The following is a 22,887-nucleotide window of genomic DNA, read 5'->3' on the forward strand; positions in this document are numbered from 1 at the left end:
GAAAAATAATTAAAATTTTTAATGTGTTTTTTAAATATTTTTTAAAATTATTTTTTAAACTATTAATGCTGATAAATAAAAGTATTTTTACCATGAAAATTTTATATAAAATATGTTTTGATATCTCAAATGTTTTGGAAATATGTATATTTCGAAAAAAGCAAAAACTGCTCTATATATGTATGAGGGATGGTTTCACCCCTTAAAACTGTTTTTGTGCAACAAGAGAATATTTCTAAATTCCTCTATTTAGCAATATGTATAAAGTTTTATTAAAATTGTATCAGGATTTTCGAATTCTTTTGCAAAAAAGAATGATGAAGAACCTGAAATAATGTTAAAATTAAACACCTTAAATGGCTGTAATAAAGAAAGCCATTTTCAAGCTTTGCGCCTGTGGAGATTTTTGATCAATGAATCAAGAATTATGCAGTTTCAGCCAATTTCACCGAGAGCCAAAATCCATAAAGTTTATACGGGGTTCTTTGCCATATAATTGCGTAATGCGAATGTGAAAATCTCTTCTATACATCGCTCTTTATTCATCGTCAGTGAAAATACATGACCCCGCTGCATCGGCGTTAAATAAAGGCTAATAAAAAAAAAAAAGGTATGAGAGAGCGGATTCGCGACGCACAGGGCGTTAATTTCATTGTCAGTTTGGAGCGACAAAATATCCGACGTCTCGTAAATGTGTATGTACGATCGAATGCATCGTGTGTTGCATCGATAACCGCGCTTTCGCGCGAAAATACGCCAAGAGAGGACATGCAAAAACAGCCGGCGCGCGCGAATGACAAAAAGAAATTTGGCCGCCAGTCATTCAGCCGCCGATGTTGTGTGTTCAGCGAATTACCTGAATAATTGAGCTCGACCGATGTTCTCGCATTTGCACGGCCAGTAGCAGAACCGCCCTTGGATGGATACCGATTGTATTTTTTTTTCTTTTTTTTTTTTTTTTTCGAAACGTCCAACGCGACGCGCGCATTTTACGCGTCCTTTTCATTATACATTTATAAAAGCGATCGGAAATTTTACTCTCTTTCTCTCTCCTCTCTCTTTCCCCCCTCTTTCCCCCTTTTTTTAACGGGGCTCAATTTCCCAGCCGTACGTCGAATCACACAATGACATCTCTCTAAATGTAAAATAAATATTCAACGCCGCTTGGGAATAATTCAACGGCTATAAAAGTGGATACGCGTTTGATAAAACGCCGTATGAAGAATTCACGGGAGGATTCGTATAACACTGCAATTGCAAATGCAACAACGTTTTACATTCGCATCAAAAAATATCCGGAAGAATATAACAAAGATAGATGTTCTTCCGCAAAAGGGGCGAGCAAAATATAGCGTTTGAGATAGAGAACAAAAATATTTATAACAAAATATTTTCTTCCACTGGAATAATTAGCTTAAAATCATAATTATTTATTTATACATCAATTAAAATTCTATTTGAACGTGCTCATCTCGCTGATTTGAGGATGGCGAAACGAAAATTAATTTTTAACGTACAAAGTAATTTTTTATATAAATAGAAATATCTATTTTTTTTAACTTGGAAAAAGTGTGCGCAAAATAGCTTCTTATATTTAACATACATTTTTTTCGCTTTAGTCTTGATGTTAAGAAAAGTGAAATCGGATCGTACACAGTATTTAAAAGAACGCAAAATCGCGTAACGACTTTGGTAAAAGGGATACAGGGTGGTCGGCATCATGTTTGAGGGAAGGGGGTACGAAAGAAAGAGAGACCGCGAAAGGAGCCGCGAGAAAGAGAAAGGGAGGAACTGACAGAGGGAGGCTGGAGAGAGAGAGAGAGAGAGCGAGAAGAGAAGGAGGCGGGTGGAATAAAAGAGGGAGAGAAGGAGAGAAAGGGAAGGCACTCGTACACGTTGAAATTGCCCGGCCATTAACGATACTATGTTATTACGCTTGTCCTTTTTTGCTCCACGGCCTCCACTCGCGAACGCGCTCAAGCCGTCGGCGGCCATCTTGGAATATAGGATTGAGAAAGGAAAAGCGCGCAGGGAGAGAAACGGGAGAAAGAGAGAAGACCGGCGCTTTTTGTCGCGCCGTCTCTCCTCTCGAAGCCGATCGACTTCGATCTTCGTCGAATCGATCGATTAGCGCGAACCGCGAAACGACTTATATGCACGAGTGGAGTTTATTTCGGGAATTGAAACCGGTATAATTTTCGGTGAGGTCGATTTTTTTTTCGACGCGACACGTACCTGAAAACCCTCGTGTAACTTGACGTTCAATTACCACGTGTACATTGTTCGGGAGTAAAACGAGAATCGAGGCGTATTTTAATTCGCACCCCCGGATTTATTTTCGCAAATTGCATGAGTGCATTTAAATGTCGCGAGACGCGAGGGAATAATGCGAATCTTTTTCTATATTTCTCTCTGAGCAACAATGCGAGAAGAGGATTAACTAGTCTAGTGTCGGAGTCGAGACGTCATAGACGGAGAGCAGCGAAAGGGGAAAAGCCGGTGATCAAGTGTTTGAGCGCCCTTTAGAGCGGCTCGTTTCTACATCGAGGGAGAGAAGGAGGGAGAAAGAGAAAGAGAGAGAAATATAGAAAGAGAAGAGATGAGAACGACGAGGGTGGGGAAGATGGAACTGCATTATTAGTCGTTACCTATAATCTCCACTCGGTCGCTCTCATCGATATCGATAGTCATTTCGCATCGACTTTTGACCTCACGTCGGAGAGACTGTAATCAATCGTAAATCGTGTCCAGCTCTTTTTTACGAAGCGTTTAAAGACAAAACGATCGCGACGTGGGCAACTATTACCCCGTTTCGCCCTCCTCTCTCCTCCCTTCCCTTTAACCCTTTTTTTCCTCCCTCTTTCTCGTTCCGTTCTTTACAATCTCGTCGCGTCGCGTCTCGCTATATATGTATATGTATGTATTTGCGGTGCCAATTTCCCAAGACCGTCATTTGCCGGAGCATTAAATCGTTTTGGACTCCTATTCGGCACGACTGATCGTGACTTGTGACCCCGGTCGATTTTGTATGGAACGGAACAACACTGACATCTCGGGGACTCTTCGCCGAGAGAGATAGTCTTTCAGTCGCATTTCAATCCGAAAACGCGTCAGTGTATATTTTTTTAGAGAGAGAGAGAGAGAGAGAGAGTTTTTAGACGCACTGGAAAAAAAATTTCATTACGTTAACAAAAATTCTGTTCGAAAATAGGCGAAACAGAATTACTGGTTGAATCTTCCAGAATTCCCTTTAATGCAATAAGCAAGCTTGTTTGCGCAACAAATCAGTTGTAGAGTCCATTTTCGAACAGAATTTTTGTTAATGCAGCAAGATTTTTTTTTTTCCAGTGCGAGATTTTTCACGAAAGAAAAAAAATATCGATCGGATTTATTAATGGAATTCGCGAATTAATCTTTCGAATCGAGAGCGAGGAGCCTCGTGATTCTTACGTCCGCAAGTACCATCGGCTTTAAGCCCGTGTGTCGTAAACCTTGCCGCTTTATTTGAATTTCAAATGCGGCCGAAATCCACGTCGGTATCCAACAGCGGATCTTCTTTACGATACTCTACATTTACCTTGATATCTACCCTCCGCTATAATTCGCGAGGCTGAAGTAAGGAGTGTCACACGTTGCGATACGTCAAGTCGAGTTCGGATATGAATAAATAAACATGAGAGAAAATATTTATCGAATTAAGACAGAAAATGATATCGAGATACGTGCCCAATATCTTGACAAACGTGATAAATGCGTGCTACATATATTTGTCATTTAATATACATATATGTAATAACATGATATGTAATAAATGTATTATATTTGCCATATCACTTACAAGATATTACTACAGACGACTGTTATCTTGCTTTTTAATTTAAAATATTTTTTCTTTCTTTAGTTGAATATATTTCTTTATTATATTATTAAATAACAAGATTACGATACATGAAAAAATTAGCTTTCATGACTAAATCGTAGCTAAAATTTATTTAAAATTTAATTATAATGGCTAATTAGTTTCCGTGTAGTAATTTTATATATCTTAAAAATATTACATATATGCACGATTGTCATCTTGCTTTTTAATTCAACATTTTTTTTTCTTTCTTTATGTTGAACATATTTATTATATAATTAGATAACAACACGAAAAAAAATTAACTATTATCTATAGCTAAATTTTAGCTGTCTTTATATTAAACATGTTTAGTTATCATGCTTATTAGCTATGATAACTAATATTTTTTTAGTTATAGAATTCTCCGTTAAACTATAACTAAAAAATATTAGTTATCATAGCTAAAATTTAGCCATGATAACTAAATTTCATGTGTAATATAGGGACAGCTAAAATTTAGTTATAGTACTATACTAATTTTTTTCCGTGTAGTATAATTTTATATAACTTAAAAATATTACATACCTGTATATGCACGACTGTCATTTTGCTTTTTAATTAAATTTTTTCTCTCTTCATGTTGAACATATTTATTTATTATACCCAAAGAGAATTTTTTCTTAGAATTTATCTTGAAATTTATAGATTGTGGAACAATATGGTATTGGAATTTTATATAAGAGTTTCTCCGATTAATATTTATCACAATTAAAAATATTAATATCGACTACAATAAAATATAAAATATAAAATATGTTTGATTAATTTGACTAAACTATAGTAATTTTCAATAATTTAAAAAAATATTTTAAAATAGATGACAAAAGAAGTAATAAACATAAAATATTTTATATAAATTTTACAATGCAGCATATTTTCAATCCAGCTTAATCGTTCATGATAATTTTAACATACAGCATAGTAATTTTCGACTTATTATCAGACATGAAATTTGTAGTGAATTTTTCGGTAAAATATAATGAAAAATCCTTCCCCCCTGTATAATTGGATAACAAGATTATAATATAGTAATTTTATATAGATGTATACAATATACATATATATTATATGTACATTGAAGAAAAAATTATTCAATTTATAAATATTTTAATACTGCCTAATAAATCATTTATTTCAAACAAATATAAATATTTTTTACATCAAATCAATATAATTAATTTCAAATAAATGATTTATTAGACAGTATTGAAATAAATATTTATCGAATTCAATAAATTTTTTTTTCAGTGTACAATGTGTATATCTATATGAAATTATTATATGATAATCTTGTCATCCAATTATATAACAAAATAAATAAGTTCGACATGAAGAAAAAAAATTTTATTAAAAAAGCAAAATGACAGTCATGCATATATATGTAACATTTTTAAGTTATATATATATATATATGCAAATCGAGAAAATAGAAAAAGATACGATCGTTTCAGTGAACTTTCGCGAAAATCCCCGATGTGGAAGTGGTTGAGGCTAAATCGAGGCTCGCTCGGCGAAAATACATCGCGTCGTTCGCTCTGATAAGATTTGTCGCCGCCCCCGAGACGACGGATCTGGTTTACGAGGAAGCTCGTCTCCGTCGCCGAGAGCACGCGATTATTATTAAAACGTGCCGCCGAGAGAAAGAGAAAGAGAGAGATTCGAGACTTGGAAGTCTGAGGGAAACACGCCGGCGCGGCTCCTCAGGGCTTCTAAATTAAATCGCGTTCCTCTCGCTCGTCGTTTTGCGACCGAAAGGGGATTCTGATCAGCGGCGGCGGCGACGGAGAGAGGGTGAGGTTGAGAGCGTTCCGGTGTCGCTCGCAATCGGGGGCGTAAAGTGTTCGCATAAAGCAAAGTCCATCGACTTTGGCTTCGACACCGAGATGACCCAGGTGCGCCGTGAAAACGCATCGGACCCCGAAGAATCTCTCTCATTGTGTCTCCGTTTTCGAATATACTGATTCTTCCGTTTCAAACTCGAATATTATTTCTATTACACAGTAGGAAAATTTGTATTTTTTTGTTAAAAACGGTTCCCGTAAAATGTTAAATTATTAAAACAATTGAAAAAGATGTAAAAATAACACAATGTACATCTATTTTTAATTTTACACAATAGATATGTTCTGTTTTATTAGTGACAAGATTTAGCTGTTCAAATTTACAGAAAAAAATGTTGATTTTTTATTTTATAATATAAGTGGAGATGATAAAATCTAAAATTAACTATTTTTACATTAAAGCTATGTTAATTTTATACAAAATTTATTTTAAATTACTTGAAGTTTTGCATTTATTTTGTGTTAAAATATTAACACAATATTTGTGTCTTCATGTAACCTATCTATATTATGTTAAATTAACACAAAAATTTCTATAGACCGTTTGGGACACGTGATATCTGTTAAATTTAACACAAATTTTTCAATTGTGTATTATTTTTATTCATATAAACAAAGGAGAAACGAGCTAATTAAAGCGCGGCAAATGATGTGCGAATTATTCTTTCTTATTAAATATATTCATTTTTATATTTTTTATATCAAATTTATTTATGATGATTATCGAATATTAAATGTTACTCAGTTAATAATCGCTTTAGGGTTAGGCGTAAAAAGCGAGAGACAGACTTTTATCTTACCTTGAAATCTCTTTACGCTGCCTAAAGTCACAAAATTCGGAATAAATTGTTACTAGTATACGTTTACGACAAATTTGCATCGTTACAAATATTGTTATATTTCGATCTCGAAATAAAATATTTATATTTCTTGCATACTTTCTAGTTTGCACAAACATCGAATTTAACTCAAAAACTGCTCCTCGAAACTTGAGACTTTCATTTATATTGTATTTCATAAATAAAATTACGCTCATGATTATGAGACGTAAGACGTATAATCGCTACAATTCAAATAGGATGAATAGAAATAAATAATAAAATTTGACTTACAGATCGCGTCGACCATTTTGAATATTTACCATCGGGATTCGGCGAGCCAAACTTGCGAGCCAAACTTTGTCAGGAGAGCCGACGAGGAACGACCGAAGGGGAGTTCTCGTCCATCCGGAGCTGCACGCCGTGTTATCATTGGAATGTTAAAAAGCCGTCTCCTCGGCCTTTTAACTCGGATTTATTCGAATTAAAAGCTCAGCGGGCCGCCGCGCGCGACGCGCAAGCAATGTCGGACTGAGTTGTGTCCGCTTCGCGCCAAAACTGACGCAGGCGCCACCTGGAGACGCGAAAAGTCATCAATGAAGTGAACTGTCGATAAGTACGTTTTCGTACCGACCGATTAAAAGTAGAAGAAATCTACAGTATCGATACTTGTACCTTTTGCGTTTATGTGAAGAGGGATTCAGAAGACAGATGATATTTGTGCAAAATTGTAGTTCTCTGCTTGTTTAGACGCGAGTTTTCTGAAATTAGAAGGTAGAATTATTATATGTTAGACAAAAATTCGTAAACGATTGTTGGGTGATTTAATTTAATTGTTAATTTGTCGAGCAAAATGAATGATACTAACGAATTGCCACCAGGAACAGCGTCACTACTTGAAGAACTCGAAAGTATATATGTTTGATTAGTGTTATTTTTCTTTCGTCTCTTCTTACTCTTCATTTATTATCACTCATACGATCTGTCCTGTAAAATATTGCAAATTTGTATTATATCATAAAATAGAAATTATTCAAAATGATAAAACAAATACAGAAATGTTTACATGCTGTGACAAGATTGTATATTAGAAAAGATTGAGAATGATAAAATTGTCTGTAACTTTACTTTGTATTCTTAATCTTAGTTAATTATATATTTATATATAATTCCATATTACTTAATTTTCAAATAAAATAAGGCCTTTTATTTAATACACTGACCTTTAAAGAATCTATTCATATTATTAAACAATTAACACTCGTCGATTTTTACTTCTTATCTAGAAAAACTTATGGTTTTATTAAGGGATGGTAGAACATTAATTGGCTATCTTAAAAGTGTCGATCAATTTGCTAATATAGTACTTCAAAGTACAATTGAAAGAATTCATGTTGGTCAGGAATATGGTGACATTCCAAGAGGTATTTTCATAGTGAGAGGCGAGAATGTTGTACTTTTAGGAGAAATAGTAAGTTTTACAAATAGAAAATATTTGTTATAATTCTGCTGATACTAATAATTATACATGATACCTAAATAAACACTTTTATATTACAGGATATAGAAAAGGAAAAAGTCCTACCCTTAAAAAAAGTGACAGTGGACGAAATTTTGGATGCTCAAAGGCGCGAACAAGAATCAAAGCAAGAACAGAAAAAACGAATGAATAAAGCTTTGAAAGAGCGAGGTTTTTCATATATACCTGACTTAAGTCATGATGATATGTACTGATATACAAGAGTAGCTTTCTTTTTGTATCAGTTTTAATTAATTTACGTGAATTAAATGTAACTGCTATAAGAGATTTTAATATAATGCATTACTTTTCTATCAAATATAATATTGTAGATGCAGAATATCTGAAAAATTTATCAATTATCTCCTCTATAAAAATAAAAAATGATGAAATCTAACTAAATGTGTTTACACGACTTTATATATAGTCAATCATACACTAATTGGAAATAATAGTTATAATCATGATTTATAAAATAAAAATCATAAGTCACATCATATAATCTAACTTTATAAATAAAATCAACATATTCTGCATGTGTTGTGTAAAACCCACAGAATTTTTACGTATTTATAAATCTTATTCAAGATGCACAAGAATTATAATAAAAAATTATTCTTGATATCATAAGATTACAATTATATTAAACCATTTTAAGGTTACAAAATAAATTGTAAAAATATTAATAGCATCTCACAATAGTTATATATGATGTTTATATTTCTTTTTATCAAGATTGTAAAGGAAATTAAATTCTTTTAAATGTCTTGCATTATATACATGTAATAATAATTTAATGTGACATAAACAGAATAAGTAATCCATTTACTGTCAAACACTTAATCTATATATTTGAGACAAAACTATATATAAAGTCGTATTAATAAACTTAAACTATAATGAGACAATTTTCTCTTTCCTCTTCTCAAAGTATACAAAACATCGAAATGTATATTTATAATGCTCAACGATATATTAATAACTAACGAGTTCTCGTAATAAATTAAAATGACGTCTCTTGAAAGCTATCCTGCATTTTCACAGAATTTATTTCGTCCGACTCATTCCGCGGCCTATTTTTGAATTCTTCGCTCGTCGTGCCTTTGACCGCATCTTTCCTCGTGGATCTTTTAGAATCGTTTCGTTGCAAGCTAGTCCCTCGTTTTCTCGGAGAAGAAGACTCTTCCTCCATCTTTTCAGTAGAATTATTCGTGCTACCGGATGCTATGCCAGAAGTATCAGACTCTGGCTGGTTACCGTCCAAACAACACAGTAAGCTGTCAGACAATGTATCATTGTTCAAGATATTTAAATCAGACTCAGATTGCTCAAAATCTCCCGTCCGCGACGTAAAACTGAGATCGACGGGACTGGCAGTTAAGACGCTCCTTGACAACAAATATTCTCTAAACGTGCTCGTTATAGACATCGAACTTTGTTGTGTACAAGTGCAACAATTTGCAACAGATTGGACACAGTTGTGCTTCTCGAGTGTGTCTATCTCGTTATTTTCTTTATTTTCGACATCCTTTATATGCGGCAGTATATTCTCCATGCTGTTGTATGTCTGGGATTCCTCCAAAATAGAAGCGCAATTTATTGTACTAATCATGTCTAAATTAGATCCGCGTAAATTGCAGCTGTTGTTGCCGGTGACGAGATTGCAAAGATTCGAAGTTGAAACTATCATTACTGGTTTTCTGGAGCGTGGGGTCATCATAGTTTCCTGTTACAAATTGTAAAAATTAATAATCTCTTATTGAGAGATGTATAATTATTATTAATATATAATTTTTAATATTATAAAATTATAATATTAATTCATTATAATATTATAATATTAATATATTGTAATTTATTATATATATCTATTAAATATTATTGATATATCATAAATATTTATGTACCTGCATGGCTTTTGTCATTTTCGTTGCACTTTGCGTAATCGGACTCATGCTTTTATCGTTGTTAGTTATAGGAGTCAAGATATAATCGTTAGTGACCATGCTTCGTCGTAATAAACTCGACGGCGTCGACGTATGTACAGCATACACATTCCTGAATCTGTTTCTTACAATCGGAGACTGTAAATTGCATGCGTTTTCGATACGTGGCTCAACGTTCAAAGTTTCGGCATGATTTTATGCTCGATGCACAAGTCTTTTTAGGGAAAGTTTCTATGTTTGGTGTTGCAGTGAATGCAAGTATAGATTCCGAGTCTAGTGACACTAATTTATCATTATTCGTTAACGAATTATCACAGTGATTTACATCTTGAGGAGAACACACATCTGGTGGTTCATCGAGTTGTCGCGTCAGTTTAGCAGTATCGGATAAATTATTGTCACTAGGCATTACATTAATCTCCTGTAAACTTGTACAGCTCCCATGTTCCATCAAACCTAAGCTCTGTTTCGCATCATTTTGCAGATTTTTTTCATCCAATTCCTCTCTCGTGTTTGTAGATTGATTACAGAGCTTCTTTTTCATTTTACAACTTGTGAAAGTTTCATTCTTAAAGCTATCTATACTACTACTCATGTGTTTGATATGTAGAAGATCGTTATTAGTAGTATCACAGTTTTCTGTGCTAAATTCATCGTTTGATTTGCTAAGGAGCATTCTTGCCGGAAGCAACGAATCTTCTAGTTTCTATATAATACATGCGATTATTAGATAAAAGTAGAATAAACGCTGTTATTAAAAAGACATAATAAACCATATAAAAGATAAACACTGAAAGATATATCTTAGAAAAATTAAAATTATACAAAAACTCACCGTCGACAATATATTCTCTTCACTGCTCGATCTAGTGATATTGCATCCAATATTATTGTCAGCGCACTTTTTGTGGCTTAAGATCTTTTTTTGAAAAATATGTTTTTTGATGGAATCTCCGAGACTCTTGGTTTTGCAGTTTTTTACATGCCTAGGTGTGCCTTGTCCATTTTCTTTGTTAAATTGTTTCACAAGTCGCCGTTTCTTGGCCGATTCCGGCATAGCTTGTATATGAGCATAAAGCTGAGCCAAAGCTGCTTGCGTATCTTGTGTAGAATTTGCTTTCGCTGTCAATTTGCGATCGACAAAACTGAATACAGTGTGTGCTGTACCAGTTGTGTCTGGTACAGACTCGTTCAACTGTAAACAATTGTAATTTTTTTATTATACTGCATAAGACAATACAGTCAAGTATTACTTTAAATTTGAAACTTACATCAGTCTTCTTAGGGCTTAATAACTTTCTTTCTTGCTCCAACCAGTATGCTCGTATATCTGTAGCTAATTTCGGTGGAATCTCGAATAATTCTGTACCTTTTCTAATCATTAATGCAACTAAACATGATAAATTCTGCGAATTGATATGCAAAGCTTCAGGGGATAACTTCCGTGGACACAATAAATGTGGTGTAAAGAGAGTGGCCAATGTAACGCTATTCATTTTGTTGCTATGCTCGTAACTCGCTGTCTTATTCAACAAAATAAGGATAGCTTTTAACAAAATTCTGTTAGAAGGTGGCAGGAGCAGCAGAAGTAATTGTAAAGAACTCAATAATCTCGCGTCATTTGTCTTTGCATCCAAGCTGCATAATTCTGCAAATAATATTGATCATATTATTATACATATATATATATAGCGTGCAAACAAAATATGCTCTTATTATTACCAGCTATCTGACAATGAGCTGGATAATGTAGATCTGTCAGGAGCGGCTCTGACAGTTCTGCTAGAAATCCTTTTAATACAGAAGCGCAATCATGTACACTAAATCGACCATCGTCAAGATCCAAAGATACACCTTGAGACATAGCTGTTTTTAAGTCTTGTTGTCTCGTTAACTTCCCAGTACGTCGAAATATTCCTTCTTGTACAATATCTATAAAATAATATTTGTAAGAGAAATGCATTTAAAAATACAATGAATGGTTAGTTAAAATGTTTACTTACTGTGTTCTTTAGACAAATAATCTATCAATTGAGTCACATGACTTATACTATCCTCAGATAACGTAACACCTTCTGTACCCTTTTCTAAGTTAACCGAAGACTTAGGCTTCTTGGTAAAGCTCAGAAGACCCCATTTTTTCAGTCTCGCTTTCTCATTAATACCATCGCTGCTAAAAAAAGGAACATTGAAATATATTATTAAAATACATGCTGTATATCTTATAATAGATATTTTATAGTAGCAGCTTGTAAAATTACACGAGACAAATAATCGAGCGTTGAAAATGATTAAGCGATGAAACGCAGATAATAAAACAGATGTTATTTATTAGAAACGAGATGTCTGTCAACGGTATATCAATCACGGACAGCCGAAACGGAAATACAATCGGGAGAGTCGAGGGGGGACATGACTTACTCCTCCGTATTGAGATCCAATTCGAAGGACAGGTGCATCCTCACGAGCGTGTAAAATTGTTCGGGATTGACTTTTCGCATTCTAAACGCCAGCTTCCCGTCCACTCCGTCGTTGAAATCTGCCATGGTTGATTGCTAGCGGCTCGTATTATGTATACAAAAATTTAAACGCGCTCCTACATGTTGAATCCGACCATCGGCAGTGGTGCCACACATAGAAAAAGCGCGAACAGTCACGAAGCACGAACAATCTAGATGCAAATCTCGCTCGCGTTCCGGAAAAAGTCCTAGGGAATTTCTGTTTTTCCGAGTTCTCGCAAGTTCATTATTTCCTTTTTGTTTCTTACTTTTTCATTTTTTGGTTTATATTTTCTTTTTTTCATATTTTTTAGAATTTTCTATTTTAAAAAGAGATAGAAAAAAAGGAAAGAAAGAAAGCGCGGGATTAAAAAAAATGCTAGAGGTCCTAGAAATAATTATTTATTTATAATTCTAATTATAATAAATTATTATTATTATTATTTATTATAATTATTTATTTATTTTTATAATTATAATTATTTCTAGGGACTCTAAAAAATACAGAACGAACGCGCCTCTTCGTCAGTCGCGCAGTTCATGACGTAACGGAAAAAAGAAACGAAAAAATTACTATGCTGTACAATCGTGGCAAATGGGAGACACCTGTGAGACAACCGCGGGATGTCTGCAAACGTGGAAGGGATAACATGGCTGCTGCCTGGTGACGTTCCGTTCTGGCCGTCTCGCGGTATCAGATGCTACGAAAAACATCTGGCGACAGTTTAGCTGGGTGCTGCCGATAGCGTTCCGCCGATAGAGGATATCGCGCGAGGTGAAACATCGTCCACGAAGACGCGCGCTGATTGCAACGATGATGAACATGTGGAAAGTGCGGGAGCTGATGGACAAGGCGTAAGTCGAGTGTCGAGGATGCGCGATTATAACCTTATTGCTTTTCGGTTCGGCTCCTCGTCGAGTCGCGAGTTTCTTTCGCTTATGTCTCTCGCCTCTCCTTAGGCGCGCAAACGTCAAATCGCGCACGTGTTTTTATTGTGAAAAATTTTAATTCGGAAAAAAAATGCGAATCCGCCGTCGATTCTTATCACGGGAAGGCAGACGGGAGTGTCAAGTTTGTCGATTACATCAATTCATGAGAGAGTGTGTAATCGCTTTCTTTTATGTCGTGGAAAGGAGAAGTGAGAGGGAGGAGAGGAATCGTAAAACTGGAACGGCGTGGATAATTTTATGGCGCGACCTTGAAGTTCGATTGTATGCATGTATGTACAGTATATATGTGTGTATGTACGTGTGTGACGCGAGGTGATAAAACGATCTCTCGAAAACAATCGTGTATTAATGACAGGCGGCACGAGATTTCCCTTTCTTTGACGCGCGTATTTACTTAACTTGTCGACGCTCCCTCAAACGTTTCGAAATGTATATCTCTGTCCAAGTTTCCTGAAATCAATCTTTTTTTCGTGTCGTTTCAGCTTTGTATACACTTATAATCTCTTAAAATGTTCAATTAATATTAGAATTAAAATATCTACTCTCTATATTCTATATCATCCGAAAAAAGTTGGAATGTGTTAAAATTATATCTCTTCTGATCGAATTATATTAAATATCTCTCAACATTTATTTCATTAATAGGAAAGAGTTCAAAAATTTAATTCTCGCAAAATTGTTTAATAATTGCAACTTGTTTCAATTTGATTTGTCTCTCGTTTATCATATCTTTTATGATCTCGATGATTTGTCGAGAATGTCAAAAGACACATGTCGCGATCTCTTGTTCAATTATGTACATATAGTCTCCTGGATGTCTATTATATGCAGTAGAGAATCTCAATCGCACGATACGTGATTCCAATTTGTATTGTTCGCACGTGAATGCCCGTTTAGAATTACGAAGGTACTCTTTCACACACAGACACATACACACACATATACACATTCTTCGTATCGGTTTTATTAGCTTCCGCACTGTTTAAAGCCTGTTTAAAAGCCAGTTCGACATATGGTATTTAAATAAAATCATCACGAGTTCAATCATCGTATAATAAATTTGAATTTTGTTAGGATTATTTTTTTTTATATAAATAAAATGTTCGCGTGCTTTAAATTTATCAAAATTAAATGCATGTAAAATATAAAGCTTTTTATTTTTATCTGCAACATCCCTTATTGATGTATTAATAATAATAAATATATATTATATATAATATTATAATAAAGCAGAATCGATATTTTTTGCTCGAAGAAACATAAATCGAAAATATAAATGTATCTGAAAATTTAACATTAAATATAGTAGTTTCTTCTGTGACTATTAATAATAATTTTTTTAAACAACGTCGATTAAAAACGGTGTTAAAGAATTAATAATTTTAATAAATTAATGTCTTAATAAATTTATGAGTTAAAACGAGTGCGTTTGTAAATTAGTAATTCGATGCGTAATAATAAGTCACGTGAGATACACCGCAAACCTACTTAATGGCTTTAAGCTGTAATTATTTACGTAATTCACGGCTGTGTGCACTTTTGTTGTCGCACGAATGTGATATTGTATAATAAGTATGCGCGAATGTGTTTGCAGGCATAAAAAATAAGATAAACAAAAACGTGAGGAAAGGCCATTATATATTGCTCTCTGTAGCATATATTCTTAATTATTTCTCCATATTTTAAATAATTTTTTATAAATATAATAATTCCTAATAAATATATATAATATTGATTATGAGAAGATTATAAGCAATTCTTTTTCATGCCAGGTGATTCAGCTAAAAGTTATCTGTGAACACAAAGTCTACAAACGATATACTCTTGTAATACTCTTGTACACGTAATGTTTATCAAGCTCTTTACGAAAATAATTACTGTTGATTAATTCGCATTACATGACAAGCAAATAGAAATAATTGTGCTCATAATTCTTCATTTATGATCGTACCTATATGCAACTCTTGCACATAAACACATTGTGCATGCAAAATACATTGTATAATAAAATGTTACATTTATAGGACCAACGTCGTAATGAATTACACGGAAACAGAGGCCAAAGTTCGGGAAGCGACCAATGATGATGCATGGGGTCCCACAGGTATCTATTTATTATCAGCGATCAAATTTATTTCTAGAAATTAACTTGAAAAATGCGTATTAATTAATTGTCTAATCGAATGTGTTACTTTAATATTTTAAGGGGCAATGATGCAAGAGCTAGCTCAAGCCACGTTCACGTACGAGCAATTTCCAGAAGTGATGTCCATGCTCTGGAAAAGAATGTTGCAAGAAAATAAACGAAATTGGCGACGAACGTACAAGGTATGATCGTTTTTCTCGCCACACAAGGTTTACGTATATGTGAGAAGTTATTACTATGTGCACAGCTTGCTTCTTAAATAATTTTTCTATTATATTGAAAATACCAAAAGAGAAGAAAAATATTGTTATATTATAAGTTAATCAATGAAATTCACAAATTTGTGAATAAAAATGTGCAAATTTTATTTCACATTTCTCATCGGTTTAACTCACTAATTTCCATTTATTTTCTCTTACAGTCATTGCTCCTTCTTAATTACTTAGTTCGTAATGGCTCGGAACGGGTCGTTACGTCGTCTCGTGAACACATCTATGATCTCAGATCCTTAGAAAATTACACCTGCATTGATGAGTTCGGAAAAGATCAAGGAATAAATATTAGACATAAAGTTAGAGAATTGATCGATTTTATCCAAGATGATGATAAACTTAGGGAAGAAAGGAAGAAAGCTAAGAAAAATAAAGATAAATACGTCGGCTTATCGAGCGAAGCGATGGGAATGAGATTCGAGGGTAGTGACAGATGGATGGATAATCCTAAATGGAACAAATCCAGTACAGAAACGTATAATGACTGGGACAATCGAGGAAAAGGATTTGAAGATACAAATAACAGGTATATCTAATAATTACATTTTCTTTGTTAATTATGTTTACTACGTCTTTATCTCTTATTAATATTTTAATATTTTTTATAATTTTACATTTTTTATATATAATTTAATTTTGATACTCTAGATACCATACATGAATCGAATAAAGTATTTATTATTAATTTATTGATTATTTTTTTCACACTTTGTATCTTCTTCTATCATTTTATTAAACATTTTACTTTCGATATACAAGCGCTTGTTTAAAAGAAGCATGCTATAACTTGAATGAATTTTTCTCCTTACAACTGTATTTTTATATTATAGCGACGATGGCGAAAGAGAAGACTCGGACAATGATACTAGCCCAAAGAAAAGTGGAAGAGAATATAGGGATACATTGGACAATATCAATCAAATTGCTAAACCTGCTCAAATATCTATACCTTCTACAAATACATCTCCAGCACGGACAACGAGAACTATCAAGAAAGTAGATCTTGGAGCAGCAGCAAATTATGGAAAAGAGCAATCTAATGTAAGTTTACGAAACGTTAATTAAACTTTTTGACATCATAACTATTATTAATCGTCTTTTTCATCTACTCTTAAAGCTTGAAATATTGTATAATTTCATTTCAATTTTTTTGTACTTACAGAATAGTACACCAGTACAACAAAGTAATAATTTATCGTCGCCAACCAATAAACAGAAGACCAAAAACGATATATTAAATGATATTTTTGAATCACAGAGCGATAATAGCAAATTAGACGACGATGATTTCAATCCCAGGGCGAATACTCAGTCCTTTACTCAACCGCAGAATGCAAATTTAGATTTCGGTGATTTTACTAGTGCATTTAATAATCCCGCGACAACTAAAACGAAGGACAGCAACGACGAGTTTGCCGATTTCACGTCTGCCTTTAACAACGTCGCTATATCTAATCCCTCGAGTCAGCCGCAAACGCAAATCAATTTGATGGGTGTTCCAATACCAACTGTGACTAATACGAACGTCAGTAATGCAATGTATGCTAATACAATGCAAACAACAGGCACAATGACTGGAACCGGTGTCATCCAAAATCCTAAAATATCCAACGATTTATTTGATTCTTTACCGCAAAGTCTCAATAATCAGATAACAAATAACAATACAGGTAGGAATATACATTTGTTATAAATTACTTTAAAGTTTAAATTGACAGTTTATATATATATATATATATATATATATATATATATATATAAAATATTGTATATATATTATTCTTTTTATATAGTGACTTCAAATACGGACCTCTTGTCAGATTTAGATAGCTTAAATACCTCATCTATGAGATTACCCGATGGTCAAATAAGCAGCCCTAACAATTCGAACATCTTTGTAGGAATGAACAACGCATCTTCCAACACCGTCAATTATGCAAGTGAGCATACAGAATTAAGAAACACTTATTTTGCTTCACGAGTTAACGATATTTTATAATTACGTATAATGCATACATAATGTAGGTTTCAAAATCCATTAAAACTATATTAGGTTTGTTAAATTATTCTAACATCACTAGCTTCTTCATTAGATGTCTTATTTAAGAACAAATATGTCTAAGAAATTTTAAATCGCTGTTGCATGTGTTTCTGTAAATGAAATTCTGTGTGTGAGGTATATATCCTCCTGAGTTTGATGCTAATATAATTCCCCCAAGATAGTCCTTTCCTTGCAGCCAAAAACGAAGAGAATATTACGTCGACCGAGAGTCTCTCGAATAATGCCGCCAAACAGTTATTGGAAGTATTATACACCATATGCAGTATTAAAAGTTCCATCGATTTGGAGAGAATAAGATCATCCATTTTGAACTACGTCAGATTTTTACCGGGGCTTGTTACCGCTCAAAAATATTGCGGTCTCGATTCCGATGCGAAACTGGACGCTATATTATATGGAAGAATCTTGGAAGAAATAATTGATAAATTCGATTGCGATTGGCCGCTGAAACATAAAGACGACTTGGATCCTTTGATTGAAAAATTGATAGTTGTCGATGGTTCGACAATTTTCATGCTGTCGGAATCTTTGAGGACTTTAACTGCAGCCTTAAACGAGACCAAGGACGAAAAGAAAATTCGTGTTATTTCTATATTACTGGAGAATCTATTGAAAAGCGACGCGATATTTTCGGGAATAGTGAACGCATGTAGATATGAGGTGCGATCTTACATGCAAGACGAGGAATTAGACCAGGCTTGGTCGAATACAACGCAAATTTTGGTCTCCCTGCCAAATCGCGTGTCTAACAAATTGCAGTTCGACACACCTAAGTCGTACATGCCGCAAGTTTACGTGAAAACGCTCTGTTTTCACATATCTCGCGCGATATCGTTTGTCAACGACGGATTATACGAATATAACATTGAGCCGAGAACAGTTGCGCTTTCATCCTTAATTAGTAAAATTGTAATTAGCTTAAAACCGGTTAATTTTATTTGCATCACCGATATTTTTAAGGAATGGTGTGTGGAAAATAAAAGGAACGAACGACGTTTGATTGAAAGCATATTTCGCGAATTAAATTCAGCCGCCATCGAATATATCGCGATATTATTCTTGAAGCATTGTGATCCTAAGCTCGGTATGCGTCCTATTTTTGGTAATCTTTTAATGGAACAGGATTGGAGATACGTTTTAACGACGAAAATCCCTTTAATGCGTTATTACGAAGACGAGAAGTTAATTGTGAACTTAATCTCCTACTTGTCATCCTTTTTGAACGATAATGATATTTTACTGGAATTACTTATTAAACTTTTGGAAGTGTGGAGCGACAGGAGTATCCTGAATCACGCATCTGTGGAACAACATGAATATATTACGAAACTGATTATTCTGTCTGTAAAAGCATGTAAAGATCACTTAAAGCAAACTGAAAGAGACCAGTGTCAGAAATTGTTACTTTCGGGAGTATCTGTTCATCTCGAATGTACAAATATATCTCTGAGAGCGATAGGTATGATGACCGCCGAGATTTGCATAAATGCTTTGTCTAACACAGATAATGATGCACCGAAATTAAAATTCGAGTACGACAATATGCCTATAAAAGTATTGGAGTTACTCGAGTTTCTGAAGAATCTAAATGTATCATCTGTAGACGTAAAAGAACGATCCGAACGAAGGGATCCGGACGAATTGATCACCGAGAATATAATCTTTGATTCTCTGTGTAGCAAGAAGATCTACGAATTGGGCGTCGAATGCAAAATCTTGCCCGATTTTGAGAAGAAGATACCGAACGGAAAAACAGAGGATAGTTTACCTTCGTTGAAACATGACAAATCGATAAAAAGTAATCCAACAAAAAAGAAGGAAGCGGAACAACAGGCAAAACAAGATCGCGAGAACACTTCGGACCTGGACAGCGACGATGATTTGGTTCCTTATGATATGAACGACGAGAAACCGTCCAATAAAGTACGTCCGATGTATCTGCGAGATGTACGCGACAATTTGACGGACGAACGAACCATTTCCGATCCCGAGGTCTTCTCCGAATCATTATCGATCTGCGAGGAACTGATATTAACGCAGCTACCGAATGACGATGTGTCCTTCGCTCTAGAACTCTTGCAGCTTCTCGTCACGTTGAGACAACATTGTTACGTCGAGAACTTTGAACTTGTGATCTTCAAATCTTGCGTAGCGATTGTGACCGTTTATCCGAAGGAATCCGCCGAATTTCTCTGCAAAGAGTTTTACGAAGTCGTCGGCAAATATTCTCTCAGCCACCGTTTATTATTTCTGGATATACTAGCCGAATCTGCGAAGCAGTTATCGAAAATCCATGTTGATAATGCGGATAACGTCGAAGTTGAGACGACGATTAAAAAGAAACGAATTCCGAGCCGCATATCGCTCTTTATAGACATGGAGGAACGGAAGAAGCAGCAAGTATGGTACGAAGAAGACATCGATATTGATCTAGAAGCGTCGGAAGAACAATCTACAAACTGGCAGGAAATCGTCGACAAGAGAATCGCATCGAATACGAGACGATTCGCTCACAGCAGTCTCTCAAAGGCTTCCAAGATATACATTAATCACTTCGGCAACGTGGTATCATCATTTTTCTATCCACTTCTACACGGCTTTGGTCGTTACGGTACTTACAAGGTGCAAATCTTGAGGATTTATACTGATCAAGAGAACATATTACTGCTACGTTTTCTGAAGACGTTGTCGACCATAATGTTAGCAGCGCAGAATTGTCCATCGGCACCAAAGATGGGCAAGGAAATATTGGAACTTACTTGGACACTGAGAAATCACGAGGAAGCGACAGTGAGATTGGTTGTTACAGAAAATATCGGATCTGTGCTTATCGCGGTTCCAAAAGATGCTATTATGGAGGAATTATTTGAACCCCTAATGGAAATAAGAGAATGGCTTGCATTGTCGCAGAATATTGTCTACGGTGAACACGATGCAAAGTGTAGAGCTTTAAATGCAAAAGTGTTGTCCTTTATAGACTCGATTATTGGATCCACTTTGAAAACTAGAATAGATTAATAAATAGAATAGTAATCAATTATTACAATATTGTGTCAGAAAGAATCCTCTATCGTTTTATTCAATATTATACTTATAGTAATTATTAATTATAAATTTATTTAGGTATATGTATGTATGTGTGTATAATATATATATATATACATATACATATATTTTAAGAATGTATTTTTTTAGAATTAATTCTATTACTTAAATTGTAAAAAATTGATAATTTAAATATAATTTTTCAATAAAATAATCTAAATCATATAATACACACATAAATCATTAATAATAATAAAAACTTTAATTCCGCAAGATTTTAAAATATTCAATGTATTTATGTTTTATGTAATATAAAATATATCTTTTTTTTATATATAATGCGATTATATCGTTATTTTCATTTATATTCATCTATTAACATATATTCATTAAGCCGAATGAAACTTTGCAATATTTTAATATTATATAATATGTAAATTGTAATAGATGAATAAAATAAATTCTTTTTTATTCATATAATTTTTCATTGAAACATATTTTTATTCACAAACACGACACGTTAACAATCGTAATACGTATGTTATGAACTAAGATTAGTGTCGTGTTTAGGAACGATCGGACTGTCACCTGTTACAAATCTTCTTTCACCTACATCTACGAACATCAAAAGTCAAACATCTAACAATATGACATCATCTACGCAAATTGGCTCGACTTGGGCTGGTTCAGGATTAAATATTGACCTCGATAACATAATGGGTGGTAAAGCGAAACAAACTGGTCCAGCGCCGACTATGAACCAATTGGCGAGCAATAGTCCACAGCATCAGATTAAAACATGTGAGTAGTTCCTTAACTGTCTGTTGCGGAAGGTTTACTACTTTTCTCTCGAGTATTGTTTTAACTTAACTTATTGTCTTCTGATTGAAAAATATTGAACTGTAGTATGATGTTTCTAGATAAAACTTGATTTTGTTAATCACTTGAATAATTGCACATAGCTAATTAACCACTCTAATTTAAATGTCATCTCACTGATCTGATATGTGAAAATGTACGAATAGTTAAGAATAAAGTGTATACTCGTAGCACCAGGAATGGAATATGTGTCACCGATGCAACCTCTGTCACAGAATCAACAGCAACAGCAGGCCAATGCAACGTTCTTTCCTGCATTCCAATAAAGGATTATCAATATAAAATAAAGTCTCAATAGCACAATATATGTGTGTACAAAGATAACAGTTCTTAATCAGCCAAAATTTTGTTTTGTTGAACTATTTATTCAAATGGAATTGAGTGAGAAGATAAAGAAAAACTTCAAATTTTACTTGATAATTCTCCCTTATAGAAAATTCAGTGGTAGACAATTATACATGTATCGAAATGTATTTTCTATTATCGCTTATAGAATTCTAAGTGCAAAGATGATTAGGGAACATGTTCTACTCGTATTCAAGAGATAACTTCTCGATACAAAGGAATGTAAATTAGAGAATTATGTTGGTATTTTATAATTCTGATTTGTATAAAATAATTCAATAATGATATTGAATGAAACAGGTTCTTCAAAATTGGAACTTGTATAAAAACGATATATATATATAGACGGTAGAAAGAAAAAACCGCATAAATACAAATAATATACAATAATAATGAATAATATATAAAGATATTGATCGTTGTTCTTAATTATTATAAGGCAGCCTGATGCATATAGTTTGAGCTAATAATTACGCATTAAAATGCAAATGGGACGACAAGCAGCATTCCTGAATTTATAAATACATATAATTTCAATAATATGCGTCGTTATTGCTTGTAAATTGCGCGGGAACAAATTTGGCAGGATTTATCACTATGTGTATTTTATACATAATGTATATTAATCTCTCTCTTTTTTGGAGGAATCGGGATTATGCCTTAT

General features: G+C 33.8%; 3 protein-coding genes across 4 annotated transcripts; 2 read left to right on the forward strand and 1 right to left on the reverse strand.

Annotated features, from left to right (window-relative positions):
- Window positions 1–7,222: 7,222 nt before the first annotated feature.
- On the forward strand, window positions 7,223–8,421 carry LSm1 (U6 snRNA-associated Sm-like protein LSm1). The gene is made up of 3 exons (XM_029317787.2): window positions 7,223–7,471; window positions 7,847–8,031; window positions 8,121–8,421. Exons 1-3 carry the CDS (start codon window positions 7,414–7,416, stop codon window positions 8,292–8,294), a joined length of 417 nt encoding a protein of 138 aa, XP_029173620.2. The 5' UTR covers window positions 7,223–7,413; the 3' UTR covers window positions 8,295–8,421.
- A 357-nt stretch (window positions 8,422–8,778) lies between these two features.
- On the reverse strand, window positions 8,779–12,671 carry LOC114942443 (uncharacterized). Its single transcript, XM_029317815.2, is given in 8 exon segments — window positions 8,779–9,805; window positions 9,987–10,214; window positions 10,216–10,731; window positions 10,861–11,220; window positions 11,297–11,673; window positions 11,748–11,957; window positions 12,029–12,198; window positions 12,447–12,671. Coding segments are annotated over 8 exon segments (2,709 nt in total). The 5' UTR covers window positions 12,572–12,671; the 3' UTR covers window positions 8,779–9,082.
- Window positions 12,672–13,115: 444 nt separating this feature from the next.
- Window positions 13,116–21,112, forward strand: lqfR (clathrin interactor lqfR). Of its 2 annotated transcripts, none has more exons than XM_029316413.2 (8): window positions 13,116–13,378; window positions 15,499–15,578; window positions 15,681–15,802; window positions 16,042–16,418; window positions 16,723–16,933; window positions 17,055–17,562; window positions 17,686–17,832; window positions 18,130–21,111. In XM_029316413.2, exons 1-8 carry the CDS (start codon window positions 13,338–13,340, stop codon window positions 20,970–20,972), a joined length of 4,329 nt encoding a protein of 1,442 aa, XP_029172246.2. In that variant the 5' UTR covers window positions 13,116–13,337; the 3' UTR covers window positions 20,973–21,111. The 2 variants fall into 2 exon arrangements, with proteins under 2 accessions (XP_029172246.2, XP_029172247.2); XM_029316414.2 differs by lacking the exon at window positions 13,116–13,378 and adding an exon at window positions 13,412–13,743 and having other exon boundaries at window positions 18,130–21,112.
- Window positions 21,113–22,887: the final 1,775 nt, after the last annotated feature.

This window comes from Nylanderia fulva, unplaced genomic scaffold, assembly GCF_048542155.1.
Source record: "Nylanderia fulva isolate GAGA-0341 unplaced genomic scaffold, ASM4854215v1 Scaffold8, whole genome shotgun sequence".
Classification (NCBI taxonomy): domain Eukaryota; kingdom Metazoa; phylum Arthropoda; class Insecta; order Hymenoptera; family Formicidae; genus Nylanderia; species Nylanderia fulva.

Coding starts and splice junctions, on each gene's coding strand:
- LSm1 (XM_029317787.2), top strand. CDS start 7,414: ATGAATGATACTAACGAATTGCCACCAGGAACAGCGTCACTACTTGAA. Junction 7,472..7,846: donor ACTACTTGAAGAACTCGAAA/GTATATATGTTT, acceptor CTTCTTATCTAG/AAAAACTTATGGTTTTATTA. Junction 8,032..8,120: donor TTGTACTTTTAGGAGAAATA/GTAAGTTTTACA, acceptor TTTATATTACAG/GATATAGAAAAGGAAAAAGT.
- lqfR (XM_029316413.2), top strand. CDS start 13,338: ATGATGAACATGTGGAAAGTGCGGGAGCTGATGGACAAGGC. Junction 15,803..16,041: donor ATTGGCGACGAACGTACAAG/GTATGATCGTTT, acceptor TTTCTCTTACAG/TCATTGCTCCTTCTTAATTA. Junction 17,563..17,685: donor GATAACAAATAACAATACAG/GTAGGAATATAC, acceptor CTTTTTATATAG/TGACTTCAAATACGGACCTC.